Source organism: Pelecanus crispus, chromosome 9 (genome assembly GCF_030463565.1).
Source record: "Pelecanus crispus isolate bPelCri1 chromosome 9, bPelCri1.pri, whole genome shotgun sequence".
NCBI classification, from domain to species: domain Eukaryota; kingdom Metazoa; phylum Chordata; class Aves; order Pelecaniformes; family Pelecanidae; genus Pelecanus; species Pelecanus crispus.
This window is the reverse complement of record NC_134651.1, coordinates 3,262,170-3,282,530: the sequence shown is the minus strand read 5'-3', so window position 1 is coordinate 3,282,530 and position 20,361 is coordinate 3,262,170. Positions and strand designations below refer to the sequence as shown.

General features: G+C 45.9%; 2 protein-coding genes across 2 annotated transcripts; one reads left to right on the top strand and one right to left on the bottom strand.

The window, feature by feature from the left end:
- Positions 1-10,021: 10,021 nt before the first annotated feature.
- On the bottom strand, positions 10,022-11,119 carry B3GALNT1 (beta-1,3-N-acetylgalactosaminyltransferase 1 (Globoside blood group)). Its single transcript, XM_009479597.2, has one exon. The coding sequence runs from the start codon at positions 11,080-11,082 to the stop codon at positions 10,120-10,122; it is 963 nt and encodes a 320-aa protein (XP_009477872.1). The 5' UTR covers positions 11,083-11,119; the 3' UTR covers positions 10,022-10,119.
- An 8,341-nt stretch (positions 11,120-19,460) lies between these two features.
- Positions 19,461-20,045, top strand: ARL14 (ARF like GTPase 14). The gene has a single exon (XM_009492935.1). It carries the CDS (start codon positions 19,461-19,463, stop codon positions 20,043-20,045), a length of 585 nt encoding a protein of 194 aa, XP_009491210.1.
- The last annotated feature ends 316 nt before the right edge of the window (positions 20,046-20,361 follow it).

The window sequence follows — 20,361 nt, the reverse complement described above, 5'->3', positions numbered from 1 at the left end:
CCTTCCCACCCAAAGCATTCCATGGTTCTATGATTCAGTGAGATTCACCCTTACATTAGGTTTTTTTTGGCACGGACTTTTCATAGGCATGTAAAGAAAGTAATGCAAGATAAAATTAATTTTGTTAGTGACTGTTTAGAAAACTAATCAAAACAGGGCGCTCCTGAGAGCTGCCTAGTTGGAAGTCAAGTCTATTAAAGATTTCCTCGTACCACTGCAGATTAATTGGTGGTGTTAATCCAGGGGAAGACCACTTTAGAACCAGTTTTTGGTATAATGTATAAATGGCGGGCAGTGTCATTGCACCATAGAGATGAAAGCTTGTGTTAAATCTAGATAAAAATACGTTTAGATCTAACTTTCAGTATTTAATTGTATTTTGGAATCTGTGACTACTGTACGTTTAACAATGACAGTCTGAGTTCGCTCTGCATCCGGTAACGTCGCCGGCTGCTTCATGACCGAGAGGCGGCGGCGGCCGAGCGACGGGGCAGCGCGCGTTGGAGGGAGAGAGGCAGGGCCTGGGCGGGAGGTTAGTGTTTCGGATGGCCTGCTTCCCCGTACCGTGTCCTGCAGCAACCCGTGGGATCCCCTCCCCGCAAACCGTGGTCCTGGCCGATCTGCTGAAGTCTCTGGTCTTCAAGGTGATGGAGGTGGTCAGTACTTGGCTCCTGAGGGGAACCGGGGATATAATGCATTAACTTGGGCCGTTTCTTGGGTAAAGATATGCTATTACTTAGTTAAAAAGTTTCTCGTCGCCCACCTGTAGGGTTTTTGGGCAAGTGGCTCGCTGGTCCCTAAAGCACCGTGCTGTGTTGTGGTTGTGCGAAGCGGGCGTGACAGCTCGTGAGACAAAAAACGAAAGAGCACAAATGCTGCTCTCTGCTCGAGAGGGAATTCCCACCTTAGTCTTTTCATTTTTGTTCCTAGGTTACCGCTTCCCCAACAAATTTCCCTCCTTTTGTTTGCTTGGAGATCATCACAACTCTTAGTTGGGTCTGTTGCTATTACCGGTGCTATTCACATTGTACCCGTAGCCTTTGGCAGCCTCTTCCCATCCCAGGCGCTGGGTAGAGCCTTTGACTCCGAGGAACAGACGAGGGAAAAGCAGAAGTATGAAAGTGTCCGGCGTCCTCTGAAAGCAGCAGGCACCCCGCCCGCACCCATCCTTCCCCGCAGGGTGGAAGGTTTCGGACTTTTTAAATCTCTTCAACGGTGTGTTCAGTGAATTTTAAATGCAACTTTGCAGTTAAATTGAGCAGCTAACAGGAAACATTAATAATTGCAGAGCGCTTCAGTTATTTTATTTTGAAAAGGTATTGGAGGTCAGACCGCTGTGAAATGAAAACCTCGTGTGATATTTTCATGGGAGTGCTTAATCATGTACTCGGAATGCTGCAGCAGCAGTATCGGAACTCCGCTCCGGGCAGAGCTCGCGGTGCGGGTAGCGTTTGCCTTTCCTTTCTCCTTCACAGATGATGTTTCCCTTGTAGTGGCTTTCCTTTGTAGGACGCTGCCTGGATGTTTGTCAAAACAGCTGCTCAGGGAAAAGAAGAATTAGACCCAGCAGCCTACAGAACGCTAAAGCAGCGGGATGCTTGTATGGCAGAGACATCACCGCTAATCCTTTACGGGCGTTTGAGAAATGGTCAGCTCCAAAAAAAAAAAAAAAAACCCACCCCAATTCTAGACTAACGCCACTTGAGCGAAAAGCTGACGGCAGCCACTAAGCCTCCCGCAGCTCACGTCCTGGAGGCTGGCGAGCGTTGCTGAGGGATGCCCGCCCTTCTCCCGAGCGCAGCTCGCTTGCTGGTTGCTCCGGCGCTCGAGACAGGCAGGAAAATGAGGTGGCAGGAATCGTACGCGTTCAGAGAGTCCCGGAGCAGCCGTGAGGAAGCAGTGGGAGGGTGGCTCCCTCTGGAAGTAAGCCACGCTCACAGGACTTAGGAAAACACGTAGCGCAGTGCAATGCAGAACCGCTTTGCAGACTTCTCTGGGTATTTATGCCAGGATTCATTTACTCCGGCACTCACAGGCCCATCCAGGCCGTTACCGAATCAGCCCTATTTCAACCTTGGAGTGTCCGCACTTGCAAATGTAGTTGTTTTAGCACCTTCAGGTTTCTCTGCAGCACTCCCACCTTTGTAGTAGCTCTTTCCTGGCCAAAGACGTTCATGCCAATGATCTCTGGTGAGGTTGTTGACTTTTGGGTTTATTACTTTAAAAAAACCCCTAGTTACGGCTACTTTAGGTTTAAAGATGAAGGCCTAACGGAGGTGACGGGCTTTGTGCAGTCTTCCACATACGTGCGCAGTGCCCACCTATGCTCCCTGCTGCAAGTCTGCTGAGAAGGTTGTAATTCCGTTCTAGCCATCTACAACTTCCCAGCCCATTTGTGCCAAATTCTGTCGTGATACGTACAGCTGTTGGATGGCAAGATTAAGCAACGTACGCATTGCTTACGCAGCCTAAACCATCTAGGGTCTGATCCTCCACTGCCTTAATAATACAGCCTACAGCTGGAAAGGGGTTGCCGGGCACTGCAGCCAGGAATATCGCCAGGTACGCTGGAGCAGCGTGGCAGAATGCTTTCCTGCCTGGGCACCTCTCCAAAAAAAAAAAAAAAAAAAAAAAAAACAGGGAGACGCATTTTGGTTGAAGCAGCTTGCACACAGCTGAGCGCTCCCTCTTGCCGTACGGGTTCATGGAAGGTTTTTTTTTTTGTTGCTTAAGCCCGCGTAGCTCTATTGGTGTCATCTGTTCATTAGGTGAGAGCATCACATGGCAGAAAAATGATATTTGGAAGTTGCTGCCGCAGAGCATCTTCTGCGTGGGCCAATATGAAAAAACGTACCTTATAATTCTTCATCTGATCCGGTATTTAAAAGAATTTGGGCTCTTCCCAGTGGTGTTACGAGCTAACGGTGTAACTCGCGTAGTACATCTGAAGGCTACTACTGTTTAGCTTCTCACTCTGACTACAGGCTACCCTTTCATTGATCATCCCGGTTAGGTGCTGGTGGGGTTTCGGGAAGGCTGTTCCTTCGTGTGCCGGGCGGGGGGCTGCAGCCGTCGCTGTTGGTAGCTCCTGGGGCGGTTTTGGGGCTCCCGGTGGAGGCCCCAAGCCGGTTCAGCGTTCTCACAGCTCCGTCTAGTGGCTGGCCTAAGCCCGGTAACCGAGCAGCGCGCGTTCAAGTCACCAGTCGCTCTCTTAGCCCCTGCGAAAAACGCGATTTAAAGCCTCCCTTTGTGCAGAAAGCTCGCTGTGAGGTTCACGCAAACCCCTTCTCTCCGGCCAAATGGCGCAGCAGCGCTGAAGCGGCGCGGGTGGAACGCGCGCATCCCCAGCCGCAGCTGGGAAACGCGGATACTCGGCTGCTAAAAAAAAAAAAAAAAGGTGCGTGGAAATTCGGCGCGACGCAGTCCTGCCCGGCATCCCCGCCAGCTCACCTCCCCTTGCGTGGGCGTCTTCGCCGCTTGGGTGAACGCACGTCAAACGCTTCTTTGTGGCATCCAAACGTTTGGCAACGGCGCGGCTTCCGCAGAGCGCGGCGATCCGGCAGAGGAGAGTCCGGAATTCGTCGCCAGTCTCCGGGGTGGCAGGAGACGCTGGTTTACCTCGTCTAAAATGTACGCCGCTGCTTCTGTTGCGACGTCCAGCAGCGGTGGTCTGGGCAGATTGATCCCGTCTCTGGGGGAGGAATGGTCGCAGACATTGCAAGGACTGCGGCAGCACGGCGGTCGTAAAATCTCTAAAAGTACGCAATGTGAAATGAATGAGCCTGTTTTACTGAATAGAATGTTTGGATCAACATAAATAAAGTAAATGCCGTCCAACGTCACGAAGTATTGTCTACTGACTTGTGAACACAAGGTCAGTACCAAAACTACTGCTAACGTCATTACAGTATTGTACAATTTACGTAAGGTAAAATTAAAAAGAAAAAAGAAAGTTGTGACCTCTTTAGAATACAGAAGTTTGTACTAAAGCACTGCGTCAGCTTGGAGTAGCGGTGTTTGCTACATAAACATTAACGCTGCATCTGGAAAATAAGGGAGGTCTGTTGTTCAGCTGCCTCTCAGAATATATGACATCCTTGCTTTAAATAATATTAATATATTGCTAATGTATCTAACACTCATTTTACACAGAGAAACATTCAGTAAGTGATTATACTAAAGAGAAAAAAAAAACCCTCACCAGCCTTTCATTTTCTACAGTAGGTTTTTAGGCCTCCATCCTGCAATCTGGCTGTAAAAAAATTGCAAGGTTAAAGTTTAGAACATTCTGATGAAGTTTGCAAGCGTACAGACCGGAGCTGCTGCCCCTCGGTGTTGCCAATGTATTTATAAATTCTCTCTCTCTAAACCTGAGGACTGTATGTATCTAAAGAGTTATACAATTAAGTTAATATCGATTGGAATTTAAATCACTTTTATTTATACCGTGCTGACTATATAAGGCTTAGGTAAGCAGCTGGTTCACATGTAGTTTTCCCTTCGATAACGCAAAGTTCTAGGTATCAGTTGTCTCGAGCTATATCATAGAATCACAGAATTGTTTAGGTTGGAAAAGCCCTTTAAGATCATCCAGTCCAACCATTAACCTACACTACCAAGTCTACTCTAAGCCAATCAAGGGTAGACCAGACTGAACCATGTCCCCAAGTGCCACCTCTGCCCGTTTTTTGAACACATATATGCGGTAGGCCGGAAGCCCTGCTAAGCAAAACGTGTGCAGCCAAAGCAGTTGAAGCCTATCTAAAACCATCAGAAGTAATTCTTGAGTAAAGGTCTGAAATCCGCTTTGATGAGTAGGTCAGCTCCCGTGCCTGGTCTGCTCCGCTTCTGCACGCCGAATTGGTTGAGCAATAGGGAAATAAAGCACTTTTTCTGCATTAAAAGACCAACCCTATATTCCTTTAAGCCTGCGGAGACGCATCAGTACTTCCAGGGACACAGACGCTCAGAAACCTACTGCAGCCTGTATTCCGCGAAGTTAATTAAGTGAATAATCGATTATAACATTTTAGAAATCTAAATGCGGGACTGTCGAACGGTGCTCTCCGGGAATTCCTCCGCTGTATTCAGGGCTGTGAGAGCAGTATAGGTGAAACTGGACTTTATCCGCGGTTGCTTTAATGTCGGCAGTAACGAGCCGTGAAGCCGAGCTGCGTGGGCCGGCGGTCAGGTACCCGCTGCCCCGCGAACGCCGCTCCCCGGGAACGCAAGCCGGCTCCACGCAGAGCGAGGTCGTGCCTGTGCCTCTGCAGATGCACCCGCCTGGCTTCAGGTGCCGGTGACGGGAGGCTCTCACGCCAGAACCACCAATTCTTTTTTATGTTTTCACTTTTAAATTTTCTGGTAAGAAAAGCTTAGTGACCTTAAAACATGATTCATTTGGAAAAAGCTCTTCAGAGTTAGTTTCATTCTGTACCGAAATCTCTACACTGCTCTTTGGTCAACCGTTCCTATACGCATAAGCTCGGTACGAAACCTAAGCAGAGGTTAGCAACGCTGGTTTTACAAACTAAATCCATTTTTATAAATTTCAAACCCTTTTACAAACTAAATCCATTTTTATAAATGTCAAACCCTTTTACAAACTAAATCCATTTTTATAAATTTGAAACCCTTTCACAAACTAAATCCATTTTTATAAATTTCAAACCCATCTACCTTTCATGTGGCAAACTCTAACGATGGCGTAACTACTAACCAGAAAGTTGACAGGAGCAGCACCTGGAAAAACAACATTAAAACCCGTCCTGCGTGACTGTCACCCTGGGCGGCTGTAAAACCACTTCCACCCAGTGTCTTTGGAAAAGCTCTCTCAGAAACGATCGAGACAGACTCATTATGAAAATGAAACGCACGTTTAGAACTCCGCGAGGGCAGGTCGGCGCTTTATTAACAAAAAGTCCTACACAACACGCAAGATAACAAACCCGCAAGATAACAAACCCGCAGCGTTTAAGCAATCCATCTCACTTACAGACAGCTTCCATTTAGGACAACGCGGCTGTGTTATCGGAGACAACAGCCTCTTCAGGCTTTAACATTTTTTCACTGGGAGCCAGAATTGGGTTTAAGATTTTATCTTTATTGCAAGCTCAGGGGAGACTGCACTTGGCTCCCAGGTGGAGGGCCACCGCAGGCAAAGCGTTACCGAGAGGAGCGGCCGGGACGTCAGGCTGAGCCCGTCCCCGTCGGGACGGACGCGACACCCACACACCACCGGCTCTCGCACCATAGAAAAAAAAAAAACAAAACAAAACAATCTTTTTCAGATCATTCAGCTTAACGCCGCCTGGAAAATTCACGTGCTGCACAGCAGCTGTCAGAAGGCTAGAGGGAAACAGCTCAGCTATATAAACCATCTCAAGAGAAGTCGCTCGGGGTAAACTTTGTATTTTTAGGTCCTTATTTTATAGGAGGAAAACTAAGTCCCAAAGTCCCCTAACTGCAGGCAAGACAAACTATCCCATAACACAGGTATTTCCTCATACGAGCTGCAGGTCCATGCGGCCTTTAGCTACCAGCCACGCTAGCAGCAGCATTTCAGAGAGACGACGCTTTTAGTCCTGTGAAAGGAGGCGGCTTTGTCATTTTTTGAAACCCCATATATAAATGGGGGGGGTGGGGGTTCTTTTACAATTTTAGGTTTCCTTCAAATGCAGACTCAACTCCATATGAAAAAAAAAAAAACCAAAACCCAAACCCAACCATCTGCTTAGCTTCATTTTAACTTACTTTCTTTCCTGCGTGAAGTACTTGCATTTGGGTATGGTTTACAGCTTAACATGCAATACGCAGTAACTGCATTAAAACCTGACAAGTTTAATTTAACGGAGACTGCAGAAAGCTTGGCGTCTCTTTCCCTACCACCTCCATCTTAAGTGAACCGTAGAGTACTTAATAAACGACCAAAATGGTACACGCTAGTCACACAAAAATGGGGATGAAGGAAAATTTGAAAAATAGGGAGCAAAGCTCTGCCTCCCAAACTCCTCCGACACAGCTAACCCAACAGACCCTGTCAGGAACTCCGTGTCACGTCCTTTGGTTAACCTTCAATCCGTTTCTAGTTTAAATCTGAAAGAAATACGATAAAATTACATTATTTATTGTGCATCCAGGCATTCGTGACTTACTTACAATGACCTTGCACTGAAATTCTTTAGTAGTAACTAGAAAACGTAAAACAAAACTTAGGAAAATATTCCAAACCATCTATGTCCTGTTAATACTGAGCTGATCATAGAGAATAACGCCCCGAAGTTTGCAGCACATAGTATTTCATGGTTTGTTTTGAACTTGTTCTGGAACGCGCACAAAACCTGTAAGCGTTCTGATAAAATTTTAACTCTTCTGAAATGGTACAGGCTTGAAATTTGACATTGTAAACCCCTTTTGCTGTCCACCCAGCAGGAGTTTCTAAAAACCTTTGACCAATGCATTATTATTATTATGCTTTTCAAGTCAGAAAGCAAGCCCCCCGATTTCCCTATCAAAATCACAAGTGCTTGGAATTCCGATTTCACACGGCTTTCTGAACCACTTGCCCACATGAGAAAAACAATCTTGGCATTTGAGAAAATTTTAGCCTGTGGTTTAGGCTTTGGTTTTAGTACCGTATTTTAGGCAGATGCAATAAAATTTGGGCCCACCGCTGACTTTAATGCTTAAGTTAGCTCACAGTCCTAAGCTTTTTTTACCTCTTGCATGGCCACTCACACTGGGAACTTTCCTGATATTTGCTGTAAGCAGAAACATTAGCTTAGTTAGGAATTTTCTGGTCTTTTAAGCAATAATAAGGTCAGACTCAAATACAAACCAGATTTGAAAATGAGGGGTTTTTTTTAAAAAAAAAAGTAACACCACACAACAGGAGCAGGAATATTTTACAACGTAAATTTCTTGCAGAACTCATGTCACTTTAGATCACAATTTCAGGTGGCATAAACACTGAATCACTGTGTATAAACCTACATTTGTGAAAGCAGAAGCCTTGTAACCTACGATCAGTGTTATCATTCTGGGGCACAAATACAAAAAATACCTTGCTTGGCAACAGCTGCATTTTTATTCTAACAGCCATTTCTCTGTGATACTCGTTTCTTATTCTCTCAACAGGAGCACTGTCTGCTTTATCTACCCAGTTTCTGAAAATTGCATCGTCTTTCATAATTACATTTTTTTGGAAAAAAAAGCAATACAGACTGTGCTGCGGTGTTCTTGTGACAAATACTTTTATTTCTGAACATTCAACATAGCAGGCTTATAAAAAAATGGAGGCTTTTTTTTAAGCTGTATAAACAATCAAAGAACAAGTTAAAACATTTCTCACTGGGCTCTCAGGATCAGACCACAGTACTACAACAATCAAGTAACAGATCCTAAAACCACAGGAACAGCTTGTTTTACCCGTTTCTAGAAACACAGCAGCATTCTTCCCTCAGTTACGCAATACTGTATCTTCAGCTATTCAGTTTAATCAAAAAAATCTATTTTTGAAAACCTTTGACCTTAACATACGTCCTTAGAACGCTGACATCTGAAATGCTTGTCTGAAGAGTATTCTCCCCGAGACTTCATTTTTATAGCTAAAAAAATAATGCATCCTAGAATTCCATCAAAACAAACGTGTGCGGTTGTTGAAAAAGATAGCAGAATTCAATACTAAGCATAATCGCAGCGTAACAAAAAACCTGGTGAAACCTCAAACTCGGTACTAGAGGTTTCTGCACCTCTTCTAATTCGTCTCTAAGAGACTACCTGAAAGACAGCCAAATGTAAATACGTCATAACATCTTAGCTGTAGTACAAATAAGGTGGCAGTGCTCTGTCATTCTAGATGTACAGGATGTAACTATAGTATCTTCACTGTGTAGTGGATGTGTCGAGAATAATTATGTTAATGCAATTGCGAATTCTGTATTGTTGTCCATTAGAAGTGTAAACTACTGAAAACTTGGCCTTGCTGATACGAATAAAGTGATTAAAATGCCCATCTTTACAGATACAGTAGAGTTTGTTTTCTTTAAGAAATACAAACCTTAGAATTTCTTACTTTTTTTCATTTTAAAATTTGAGGAAAGAAAACTATTTTAGAAACAGATACGAAGTCACACTAAAAATGCATCTGTTTTAATCTTGCCTGCATGGTTCCAAAAGTCTCGGGATGCATCAGGACACACATGTACGTGTGGACAGACGTGGGGTTCGCTTATCCCGATGTACCGGAGATGTCTCGTAACTAAACTGCACAGGAACTCTACTGCATCCAGCCCGCTAGTAGTCTGTGAACGCAACCAAAGACACCAAAGCAATTCTATTTTATACGTATATAGATATACCTAGACATACACACACAAAGCGCATCACATTTTCGGAATTTCCTCATCAGCTTCTGCAGACCCCGCAAGATCCACAGATTTGTAAGACTCTCGGAACGATGATGGAGGCGATACATTTAAATAAGAAGGCGTAACGCTCTCAGCAGGATCGCAGAGTTGCAAGCAGGCAGTCGTTGTTCGTTTTACACTGGGCAGAGAACAAATAGTATCATAGAATCATTTAGGTTGGAAAAGACCTTTAAGATCATCCAGTCCAACCATTAACCTAACACTACCAAGTCCACCACTAAACCAATTAAGGGGAGAGTATTTGCCGCCCCAAATACTTGACGGCAGCCAAGGATGATGCAATTGTAAAAAAAACAATTTAAAAAATCCAGGCAGCATCTTCGAAGCTAGTTTCTTGGCACAAATGTTATTCCTCAGTGACATTTCATACATTCCAGAACTCGGGCAGAAGTCCCGTGGTTACAGCAGACAACGCGGAGAAGCGCCAGAGGAAGACAGGACAGCGTATTCCAAAGTGGCCTGCGTGCGTAGGATACATACATGGAAAAGCACTTCGCGAATGCCTAACAGTTTTATTTACGAGTATTAGGATGTCCCAGAGAAATGCTGCCATTGCACTCCTGTCCCGGCAGCACAGCCCTCCTGCAGTCGAAGTCATCTCTACAGCTGTGTTTTTGTTTTGTGTTGCCCTGGACTTTAAGTATTTTTACACCAAATACATTTAAGGTTCATTATATTTACTACTATGGAATCAAAGGCAAGTAACTGAAGAGTTCGATGACAAATCCTGCCAAAACCTGATTATTTCACTTGACGTAAGGCCATGTATTGCAATCAAATGTTTATACTTACAGATATCAAAATTAATTTTATAAAGAAAGAATTGTTTCTCTTCTGGAATGCTGATGTTCACTTTAAGTAGACTTAAGCAAATTCCAACATAAACATCCTCAAATTTAATAGGTTTGACGTGACTCATCAGGTCATAAATCCTCAAAGCCAGTTTTCCATCCAATATATAACCCATCCCACTGCAATATGGAGGATAAAACTTGAATGGATATTCATCATAAGAGATGTATGTTTTTTGGTAAGAGCCTCTGTAGACAAAGTTATCTATAAGAGGATAACCAGTAAAAACATTTTCTGAGGAATTTAGCTTCAGAAGAAATTTTAGCAAGTTGGCGGTGTTGATGAAGACATCAGAATCCGTCTTCATGAGGAACCTAGCATTTGAGCAGAACTCGGTGGCCCACCTAAATGCCATGATTGTTTTTAAGGTGAGATTGTCGTAAGTGTCCATAAAATCTTGGCGAATTATGTCACCATAGAGGATGCTTTCATCTTCTACTGACAGTTTTGCAGCATTGTCTTCTCTTTGGGTGTCCTGACCTAGTAAGAACAGGGTTAGAATTCGATGTCCCCACCAGAAGTTTTGCGATCCCCATGTCATCCTGATGGCCTGCCTTGACTTCACATCCTTAGGATGTGATGACACCAAGATGACTAGAAATGGATTTATGTCTTTGCATTTCAAGCGCTCCCGCAATGTGAAGAGGTAGGGCTGCTTGTAGATCGGTTCATAGTCATAGAAATACATGGGGTTTGTATGCTCACTCACAGTGTTGGAAGAAGAAATTACGCACCACATTGTTATGACACAAACTACAAGACAGACAAACAAAAAAATCCATTTTAGTGTTCTCATATACATGACACTAGCTGGAACCGGGCAATAGCTACTTTGCAGAAGTGCGTCAGTGACCTTCAGAAAGCTGTATCACCAGTTCTGAGGCGTGTTTCTTGCTGAAAAAGAAATGAAAAATTAGTATTCAGAGTGCTATTATTCAAATATTATCTTTTTCTTACCTCATCTAAAGCATCAGTTGAAAGCGTTCTATAATATAATGAAGACAAAACCAAGACTCTGGTCCAGCATCCTATACACCAGGAATCAATGCTGTATCCCAGAAACAGGCACGAGCGGGAACAGCGAGCTGATACCGAGCACGGTATGGATTGAAACCTCATAGCTTTCACCTTGGAAATTTCCCCTGCATAAACCTGATCACTGCAAAAGATCACGCATCAAGCATTGTGATCCCAGAGATCTCAGCACATCTTTGACTCCAATCTCAAGGAAGGAATACGGTGCACAAAATCTAATGGCTACAAAGTGCTCAGCAAATCGACGTTCAGAGGCTTCAAAAATGTGTCATTTATTTCAAAGAAAGGAAGTCCTACGAGTTTTTATAAGCTGGAGCAGATCAGCCAAGAAAGCAGGTAAAAAGGGAAGTACAAGCAAATATTTGATCCCTCCTTTAAGGGTTGAGCAGTGACTTGTTCTGAACTGACTGAATAGGTGATGGGGGAGGAGAAAATCGACTTCCTCATGAGCTGCAGACACGCAAACACAAACGGATCTTGACAGACAGACTGAGCTCTCACACTGCCTAAAGAAATGGCTACTCCCACAACACGCAACTCTATACAGCAGTTGTTTATTTTCTAATATGTGCTAATTAAATCAAGTGATTTAATAAAGGGGCATTGCAACCACTTTTGTCATTGCACCTTTACAGTTGACCTAATGAGAGCAGCAGAGAATCCACTGCAGCAGACGAGCTTCAAATCTTTAAAAAGTTTTGAAAACTCTTCTAATATTTTCCACTGAAACAAACAAGATGCTACAAAATCCTCCTGCTAGTTCCATCTAAGTACGTTTTAAAGAAGAAAGGATCCCATCTGCATTATTTTCATGAAATGTCTACAAAAACGTGACAGATTCACTCAGCTCCAGCAGGCATGCCACAAAAACCAAAACCAGCAGTATTGTCACAAAAAAGGAATCACAGAATTGTTTAGGTTGGAAAAGACCTTTAAGATCACCCAGTCCAACCATTAACCTAATACTACCAAGTCCATCACTAACCCAATTAAGGGGAGAGGAATAATTCATTTCATGTTTCCTGCCTTGGTGGCTGGATTATTTTTAATGAAAGTAAAACTGGGAATCACTAAGGTTGGAAAGGCCCTCTAAGATCATCAGCCCAACCATCAACCCAACACCCCCATGCCCACTAAACCATGGCCCAAAGTGCCACCTCTGCCCGTTTTTTGAACCCCTACAGGGATGGGGACTCCCCCACCTCTCTGGGCAGCCTGTTCCAATTCTTGACCACCCTTTCCGTGAAGAAATTTTTCCTAATACCCAATCTAAACCTCCTCTGGTGCAGCTTGAGCCCATTCCCTCTCATCCTATTGCTGTTCCTTGGGAGAAGAGGCCGACCCCCCTCCCTGCCCCCTCCTGCCAGGAGCTGCAGAGCGATCAGGTCTCCCCTCAGCCTCCTCTTCTCCAGGCTGAACACCCCCAGCTCCCTCAGCCGCTCCCCACCAGCCCTGTGCTCCAGACCCTGCCCCAGCTCCGCTGCCCTTCCCTGGACACGCTCCAGCACCCCAATGTCCTTCTTGTGCTGAGGGGCCCAAAACTGGAAGACAAACCAAAGCCATTTTTCGGCTAGAGACACGCATCTTGGGCTGGAGTCCAATCTACACGGGCAGGTACTTACAAACCCCCGTGGAGTCCACGCTGACGATACTACTACAGTGTCAGGACTAGGTATTCAAATAAATACATCTTTCCAAAACTATACTTAAGAACAGAATCTCAGTCTTCTACCCTCCATTTAGCAGTGCTTGCCTTTATTTCTTTAAAACTACATATACTGTGAACACATATGAGATACCTTTAAGCCAAAATAATTACAATGTCTTACTGTGGGAGTTCCAAATGATTTCTAATGTTTCCAGTAATAATATTTACCCTATGCTGTAAAGTATCCACAAAGACACACAGTAAGGACTACGGAAGGTTCAATTTCACAGTGCAATTACTTCCTAATTAAGTTATCTTCAAAATGATCACCGCAGGGCTTGCGTATGTTTTACATTTAAAAAAAAAAAATCCAAACCCCAACACAGCACATTAGAATTTAGGTGAATTTGATTTGCCAGAGCCCACCTGCCCTGTATTTCTGTGTATGATATGACTTGAATTTAATGATCCTTTAAAGGAATCATTTGGAGTCCACTTCACCAACGATGCATAGCGCATCACTTAAACTGTATTGAAGCAGTTTTATAGAAATAGCTATTTAAATAGAGGAATTTCAGACTGATCCCTCTCAAAGCTGCATTACTCCAAAAATACTAAGTGGCTAACAGGAGTCAATCCTTCATGAAAGGATTGATCACATAACTGCAGATGAACAAGTGAGTTTTATTAAGAACTTCCTAACATGACCGATGTCCTAGCTTATAAAAGCATGAAACCTAAGAAGTTTTACGTGGAGTCCCTTCTTTTCCTCCACAAGGATTAAACATAGGCAGGCGTACCAGAAGAGAAGTTTGGCAAGTGCAGAGGAAACTGTCATGAGGACGGCTCAAACTGCATTTAGGGAAGTTGACTGTAACCGCAAAAAACTCAGATTCACAAATCTGGTATCTACCTCCTGGCTTTATCAGGGCAGGAAGTAACAAAATGGCTCAATTCTTCTCTCTTTATATACACCAACCTGACTTTCAGTATGAAAAATACATACTGGAAGGAAATAACCTAAGTTATAGATCAGTGCTTATGTATTTGATTTTATATAAATAACATTTCTCAGAGTTTCATGATCAATTTAAAGTAAAAGCTTATCGAAGTTTCATCAGTCCTTGACTACCTAATGGACAAAAAAATCTGATTATAGGGATTTTGATTCTTTATGGACAGAAAAGCCTGATTACGTGACATTTTGAACAACAGAATCGGAGACCAATGCCTGATCTGCTACGTAATGAAAAATATGGGAAAACAAATCATCAATTCACGTCCTTTGCCCACACTACGCAAAACACAATCTTAAAGCTACCATAGCCTTCCGAAAAGCCTGCACCACAGGGCGTCCAGGACGAGCACTGTAAAATGCGGGTTTGCTGCGTGACTCCTGAGGAGCTAGTTAGTCCAGTCCCCGCAAACCCTGCTGCTCCCTCCCCTAAGGTCACGTTCCTCCAGTGACGTGCTACACTGTTTGCAAGCCAGCACAGGTTCACCAAAAGACAGCTTTTATACTGGTCATGGGGTAGAAACTACACTCCCCAAAACATGAGACGAATATTTCTGCAGCGCTGAGAGCTCAAAATACAGGCAGTCACCCTCCAACATCATTAAGCGTGGAACTCTGACTTCAAACACACAGGGAAAAGAACCAAAGGGCAAATTAAAGGGGAAACCCTTACCATATGAAAATCCCTTTCTCTTCGTATTTTAAATGCTTAAACCAAAGTAATGAGGTTGAAGAAGCGAGGTCCCAAAGTTGAGCTGGCGCTTTTGCTCGAGGCGGTGCAGTCGCAGACCTTCCAGCTACGCCCAGGACAGGATCTCCATCGCTTCCAGACTTTGTCTGCCGCCAGTTTTTGCCCTTCCAGTTGTACCGCGGCAGCACGGGATACGCAGCAGGGAGCAACGCCGGGTCAAGGACTCCTTTCAGGGAAAAACTTTCATTTTCTTCCAAGCTCACCGCTTGCTGGCACGACACCACAGAGTCTGAGATTATACTGACAGATAACACTGATTAACTTCAAAACAAACATAAGAATACCTGCCCTGAGCACGCTCTATAGCGATTTTAAATCCACTTCTCACACTCTACGACAAACTCTCACATGCATTAAAGTCTAATAATGACAATAACCAATGGATAGTCCAATTCAAGGATTAAAAAAAAACCCATATTTATAATGTTAGATGTATAGAAAAATAGATCTTTTTTTTTAAAAGTTACCAGCAGAAATAATTTGGAAAAATATTACTGTTCCTGGCTTCTCATTTTCTTCAAACAGCTTACTACCAACAGAAACCAGAGGAACTTTTGTAAGGTCCTGGGCTACAACGATCTAATATAACACTTTAAAAATTATTTTAAATAACCTTTAGCAACGACTTGCTCTCACTTCAGATTGCCCAAGCAATCCTCATTCTCCATCCTAGGCAACTTTTCACGACGCACAAATTAATTAAGAGGTTAACAGCGTTAAGAGATTAACAACCCAAAAGGTCGAATTCACTGAGAGGAAATCTACTGCACCCTGCTGAAACCATGTCAAAACGTGAAGCCATTTACCTGTTTTGTATTGAAAAAAAAAAAGCAACATGCGGTGACAGGAAGGTGTTTTGCGTTTGTAGCTGAGGTTTTTCCCCCGCACGCAGCTTCCAGGGCTCACTCTTCCCCCCCCAGCCGCACCCGTTCCCCGGCCAGCCGTACCCCCCTTCCCCCGGCCAGCCGTACCCCCCTTCCCCCGGCCAGCCTACCCCCTTCCCCCGGCCAGCCTACCCCCCTTCCCCCGGCCAGCCTACCCCCCTTCCCCCGGCCAGCCGTACCCCCCTTCCCCCGGCCAGCCGCACCCCCCTTCCCCCGGCCAGCCGTACCCCCCTTCCCCCGGCCAGCCTACCCCCTTCCCCCGGCCAGCCTACCCCCTTCCCCGGCCAGCCTACCCCCCTTCCCCCGGCCAGCCTACCCCCCTTCCCCGGCCAGCCGTACCCCCCTTCCCCCGGCCAGCCTACCCCCTTCCCCCGGCCAGCCTACCCCCCTTCCCCCGGCCAGCCTACCCCCTTCCCCCGGCCAGCCTACCCCCTTCCCCCGGCCAGCCTACCCCCTTCCCCGGCCAGCCTACCCCCTTCCCCGGCCAGCCGCACCCCCCTTCCCCCGGCCAGCCTACCCCCCTTCCCCCGGCCAGCCTACCCCCCTTCCCCCGGCCAGCCGTACCCCCCTTCCCCCGGCCAGCCGCACCCCCCTTCCCCCGGCCAGCCGTACCCCCCTTCCCCCGGCCAGCCTACCCCCTTCCCCCGGCCAGCCTACCCCCTTCCCCGGCCAGCCGTACCCCCCTTCCCCCGGCCAGCCGTACCCCCCTTCCCCCGGCCAGCCGCACCCCCCTTCCCCCGGCCGCTCCCGACACGGCCGCCGCCCGCCAGCCCGTGTGAAGCCCGCGGGCAGCCGCCACCCGCCCGGCCCAGCCTTAAAATGGCGGCGGCGGCACCGCCCCGGAGCCCGCCCGGCCGCCCCCTCAGGCCCCGGGGGAGCCGGGCTCTCCTCCCCGCCGCCCCCGGCACTCACCATGCGGCCGGGCGGAGCCGGGCATCGCACCTCCCTCCTTCGGCGCGTACCGGCCGCGTCTCCTCGGAGCAGCGGCCGCGGGGCTCGCTCGGAAAGGCCGGCGGCGCTCCGGGGAAGCGGGGGGCGTCGGGCCCCGCGGAATGGCCGCCGCCTCGCAGGGGCCGCGGAGCCGGGGGCGGCAGGGCCGGGGAGCCGCGGAGCCGGGGGCGGGAGGGTCGGGGAGCCGAGGGCCGCGGAGCCGGGGGCGGGAGCGGGAGGGCCCGCGGGGCGGGGGGAATGGCGGGCCCGGCCCGGAGCGCGGCCTGGCGGCGGGTTTGCCCCTGGCAGCCCTCGTTAGGGCTCCAGCCGGTTCCTCCTTTTAAAAACCACAGCGTAGTTAGGTGCGAGATTAAAGATTCCGGATTCCCGGGTTTTCAAACCTTGCTTCACCCACCAGACTTGGCTGCGGTGAGGGTTCACCCCCAAGCCTCCCTAAATGGCTGCATTAATTGCATTTTGTAACCTTGCGAAAGCATGCAGCTGCTGCGGCGTATCCTGCTCGGCCGACTTGGGAACCCACGTAGTTTATGTAAAACTACCTCATTTACGAAAGGTTTATTGTGCAAAGTTTGAGTTCAGATTAACTGATGGTAAATCAGCTGTCCCAGTTCTATTACTCCGGGTGTTTTAAACTGAACGTATAGGCAAACCCTACACAAGCAAGACAGCCTCACCCCGGCAAAGCAAATACACCTTTGGACAAACCAAAGGCAGATTTCTCCTTGTTTGCAACGCTCGCATTTCGGTGCAAATGTAGATGGGGACCCTGCAAGCGGAACTGTATCTTGTGCAGGTGACCACGGCTCTGTTTTGCTCTCATGCTGGTGTGTAAGCTCCAAAGTAACACAGGAAATCTTTAGTGGAAGCTCTGCCTCATAAAACCTTGCTCTGAACCAAACTCATGTTCAACTCGGGTACAGTTAAAGACAGCAAAAGCACGGAGTCTTCGGAAGCTAGCTGTTGTGTCCTGGAAATCCATGTAATTAGCTTGTAAAAAGACAGACATTGCTTAATCGCTTCTTTAAAGTGATAGTCTGGTGTAATAAAGTAACAGTTGAGACCATAAATAGCGAACGCAGTTGGAGCAAACATAGAGCAGAGAACTGTGAGAAATCTGTAAATGCCAGCGCTGCCCAGGGACACGGAGCATCCAGCCATGCTGTCACTGCTCCCACAGACGGGAGGTTTTGCCCTTCATCAGTATAACCCCATTTCAAGGACATGGCATGCTATTTTGCAGGGAATTATGATTCATTTGATTGTGTTAACAATGCGTTTTGCATAGTCTCCTGTCTCCCCATCTTTCGACGCGTTCATATACATTATTTACAAAGAAATGCAAACGCTTTCTTCCCTGGTTCAATACATCGTGACCTGCTCCTGAAAAAAATCCTCCACGTAATCTATACAGGTTATTAAATACGAAAAATGTACAACAGTGAGTATGTCACTGTCATCTGCTGTTGCCCCCAGTTAGTTCTGGTATGACCCTTTTAGCTTCGAGAGAAACCAGATTATAACTCGTCTGTCAAGCCTGAGGTTTATTTTACGCAACGCGTGTAATATCTGAGCCACCAACACTGTAATTATCAAAATGATCACCCGACCAGTCAGCAGCTCACTTGGCCAGAAGACCCTTATGTCTTTTTGCTGATTATGTACTTTCTGAAGCAAAGAGAAATGGTACTCACTAATAGTAGTGCATCTGGGTGTAAGGGCAAATAAGTATTGCAACACTCGGTATGCGCTGGAGCAGCCCACCGTAGGTCTACTGTCAAAAAAAAGGGAGATGTGATATGAATTAAATAATATTAGACTTAATTTTCTATCTCTTTTTTTTTTTTCATTCTGCTCGCTACAATGCTGGCAAAAAAAATGATTTTTTGAGCGGGCCTCAGTTATTTCACCCCTTCTTGTTCCTTTCTTGAAGGAAATCTTGGTCGTAGATCAGTGGGCCACAACAGAATAGAGCACAATGAAGCTAACAGAAATTTTTCATTTCAGGCAGCTGAATCTCAGCAATGACCAGATCATACGATCTGTATTTAGTCTCCACCACGCAGAGTGCAGTTAAACTTGTTCATACAAACATAACTCGCCGAGTTTCCAACTCGGACAGCGTAATCAAAGCAGAAAACTTCATGCCTGAGTGGGCAGGAGGAGCACCTGACAGAGCCGCAGGCAGAGCGGAGCACATTTTGAAGTGGAGTTCTCCTATGGTTTGATGTTCCCACGTGGACTCACATTAGAAACCTCCTGAGATTAATTTGTTGCTGGGAGATGAGACGCACCGATAAATGGGGTACCTTGTCATTTTGTGGATTGGTAAGCGTGGACAAACCTTCAGATGTCCCCTCCTCGCTGGCTGTGTTTATATTTAGTTTCTTTTCCAAAACGGATGCGGATGCAGTAATAAAGGGATTTATCTCTGGGCGCACAATGAAACAGGGCAGACAGCTAGCGGTTCCCCGGACCGCGGGATTAGGCAGTATAACCGGGCTGCTGCTAGTTCGGCACGCACAATTTTACAATGTAAAGAGTTCTTAAATGGTCGTGTAAGTGTGGTTCGTTGTTCAAACATGTTTGCAGACTGTAACCTTTGCGCTTGTGACCAATTGGTACGTTACTCATGCTCGTTCCACCCACAGGCTTGGCACTGAACGTTACACCTCCATAAATACTGTTCACGTATTATCAAGCTGGTAGAAGCCAGCATGTGTTTGTACGGAGCTGTTACTTACTCTTCATAGCGCAAAGTTGCTCCTTCCCCTTCCTATTCCTTACTCGTCGTGCTTCATCTCCCGGAGGAAGAAGGACACCTTACTGACAGAAATTGCCTTCGCGGAAGACGGTGAATTCCAGCTTGAAAGGCTTACTAGAGCACGCCACGGCACAAATGGGCCTCCAGAACACCAAACACTCCAAAGTCAAGCAAGCTAATATACTGATGTTAGGACTTGATTCTGCGGGAAAATCTACACTGTTGTACAAGTTCAAGTATAACGATGTTTTTCTAACAATTCCAACCATTGGCTTTAATGTTGATATGATAGAAACCGAGAAAGATTTTACATTGACGTTTTGGGATGTTGGAGGACAACAGAAAATGAGACAAGTTTGGTGCAATTTCCTGGAAAACACAGACGGGCTGCTGTACGTTGTGGACAGCTCTGATAAGCACTCTCTGGAAGAATCAAAGAAAGAATTTGAACTCGTTTTAAAGAATGAATTTATGAAAAGCGTACCAGTCGTCGTGCTAGCGAACAAGCAGGATTTGCCTGGAGCTTTGAACGCGGAGGAAATAACCAGGAGATTCAACATGAAGAAATACTGCAGCGACAGAAATTGGTACGTACAACCCTGTTGTGCTATCACAGGAGAAGGTTTGTCAGAAGTTCTCCAAAGACTAACGACATTTGCAAAACACTACAGCAAATCAAAGGAGACTTATACAATCTTTAAGGAAATCAAAACACTTTAAGAATTTCTATCGTCAAATTCTGGTGAACTTTAATCAACATATGCTGTTGGACGGGCTACATCTGAAAATACTGGGGATTCTGGAGAACTCTTACAAGTAAATATTTATAAAGAACTTTGACAATATTAAATTCTACTGTTACACCTGCAGATACTTCCAAGATACTACTCTGCAGCATTTTATTAGTGATCGTATACTCGGGGTTATTCAGCTCAGAAGTGTGGCTGCCGAATGATGAAAAAGGTGCAGATGAGCTTCTGAATTTTAGCAAGTAGAAACAAAATAGGTGAGCAGTGCTTAAAATGCTTAAATAAAG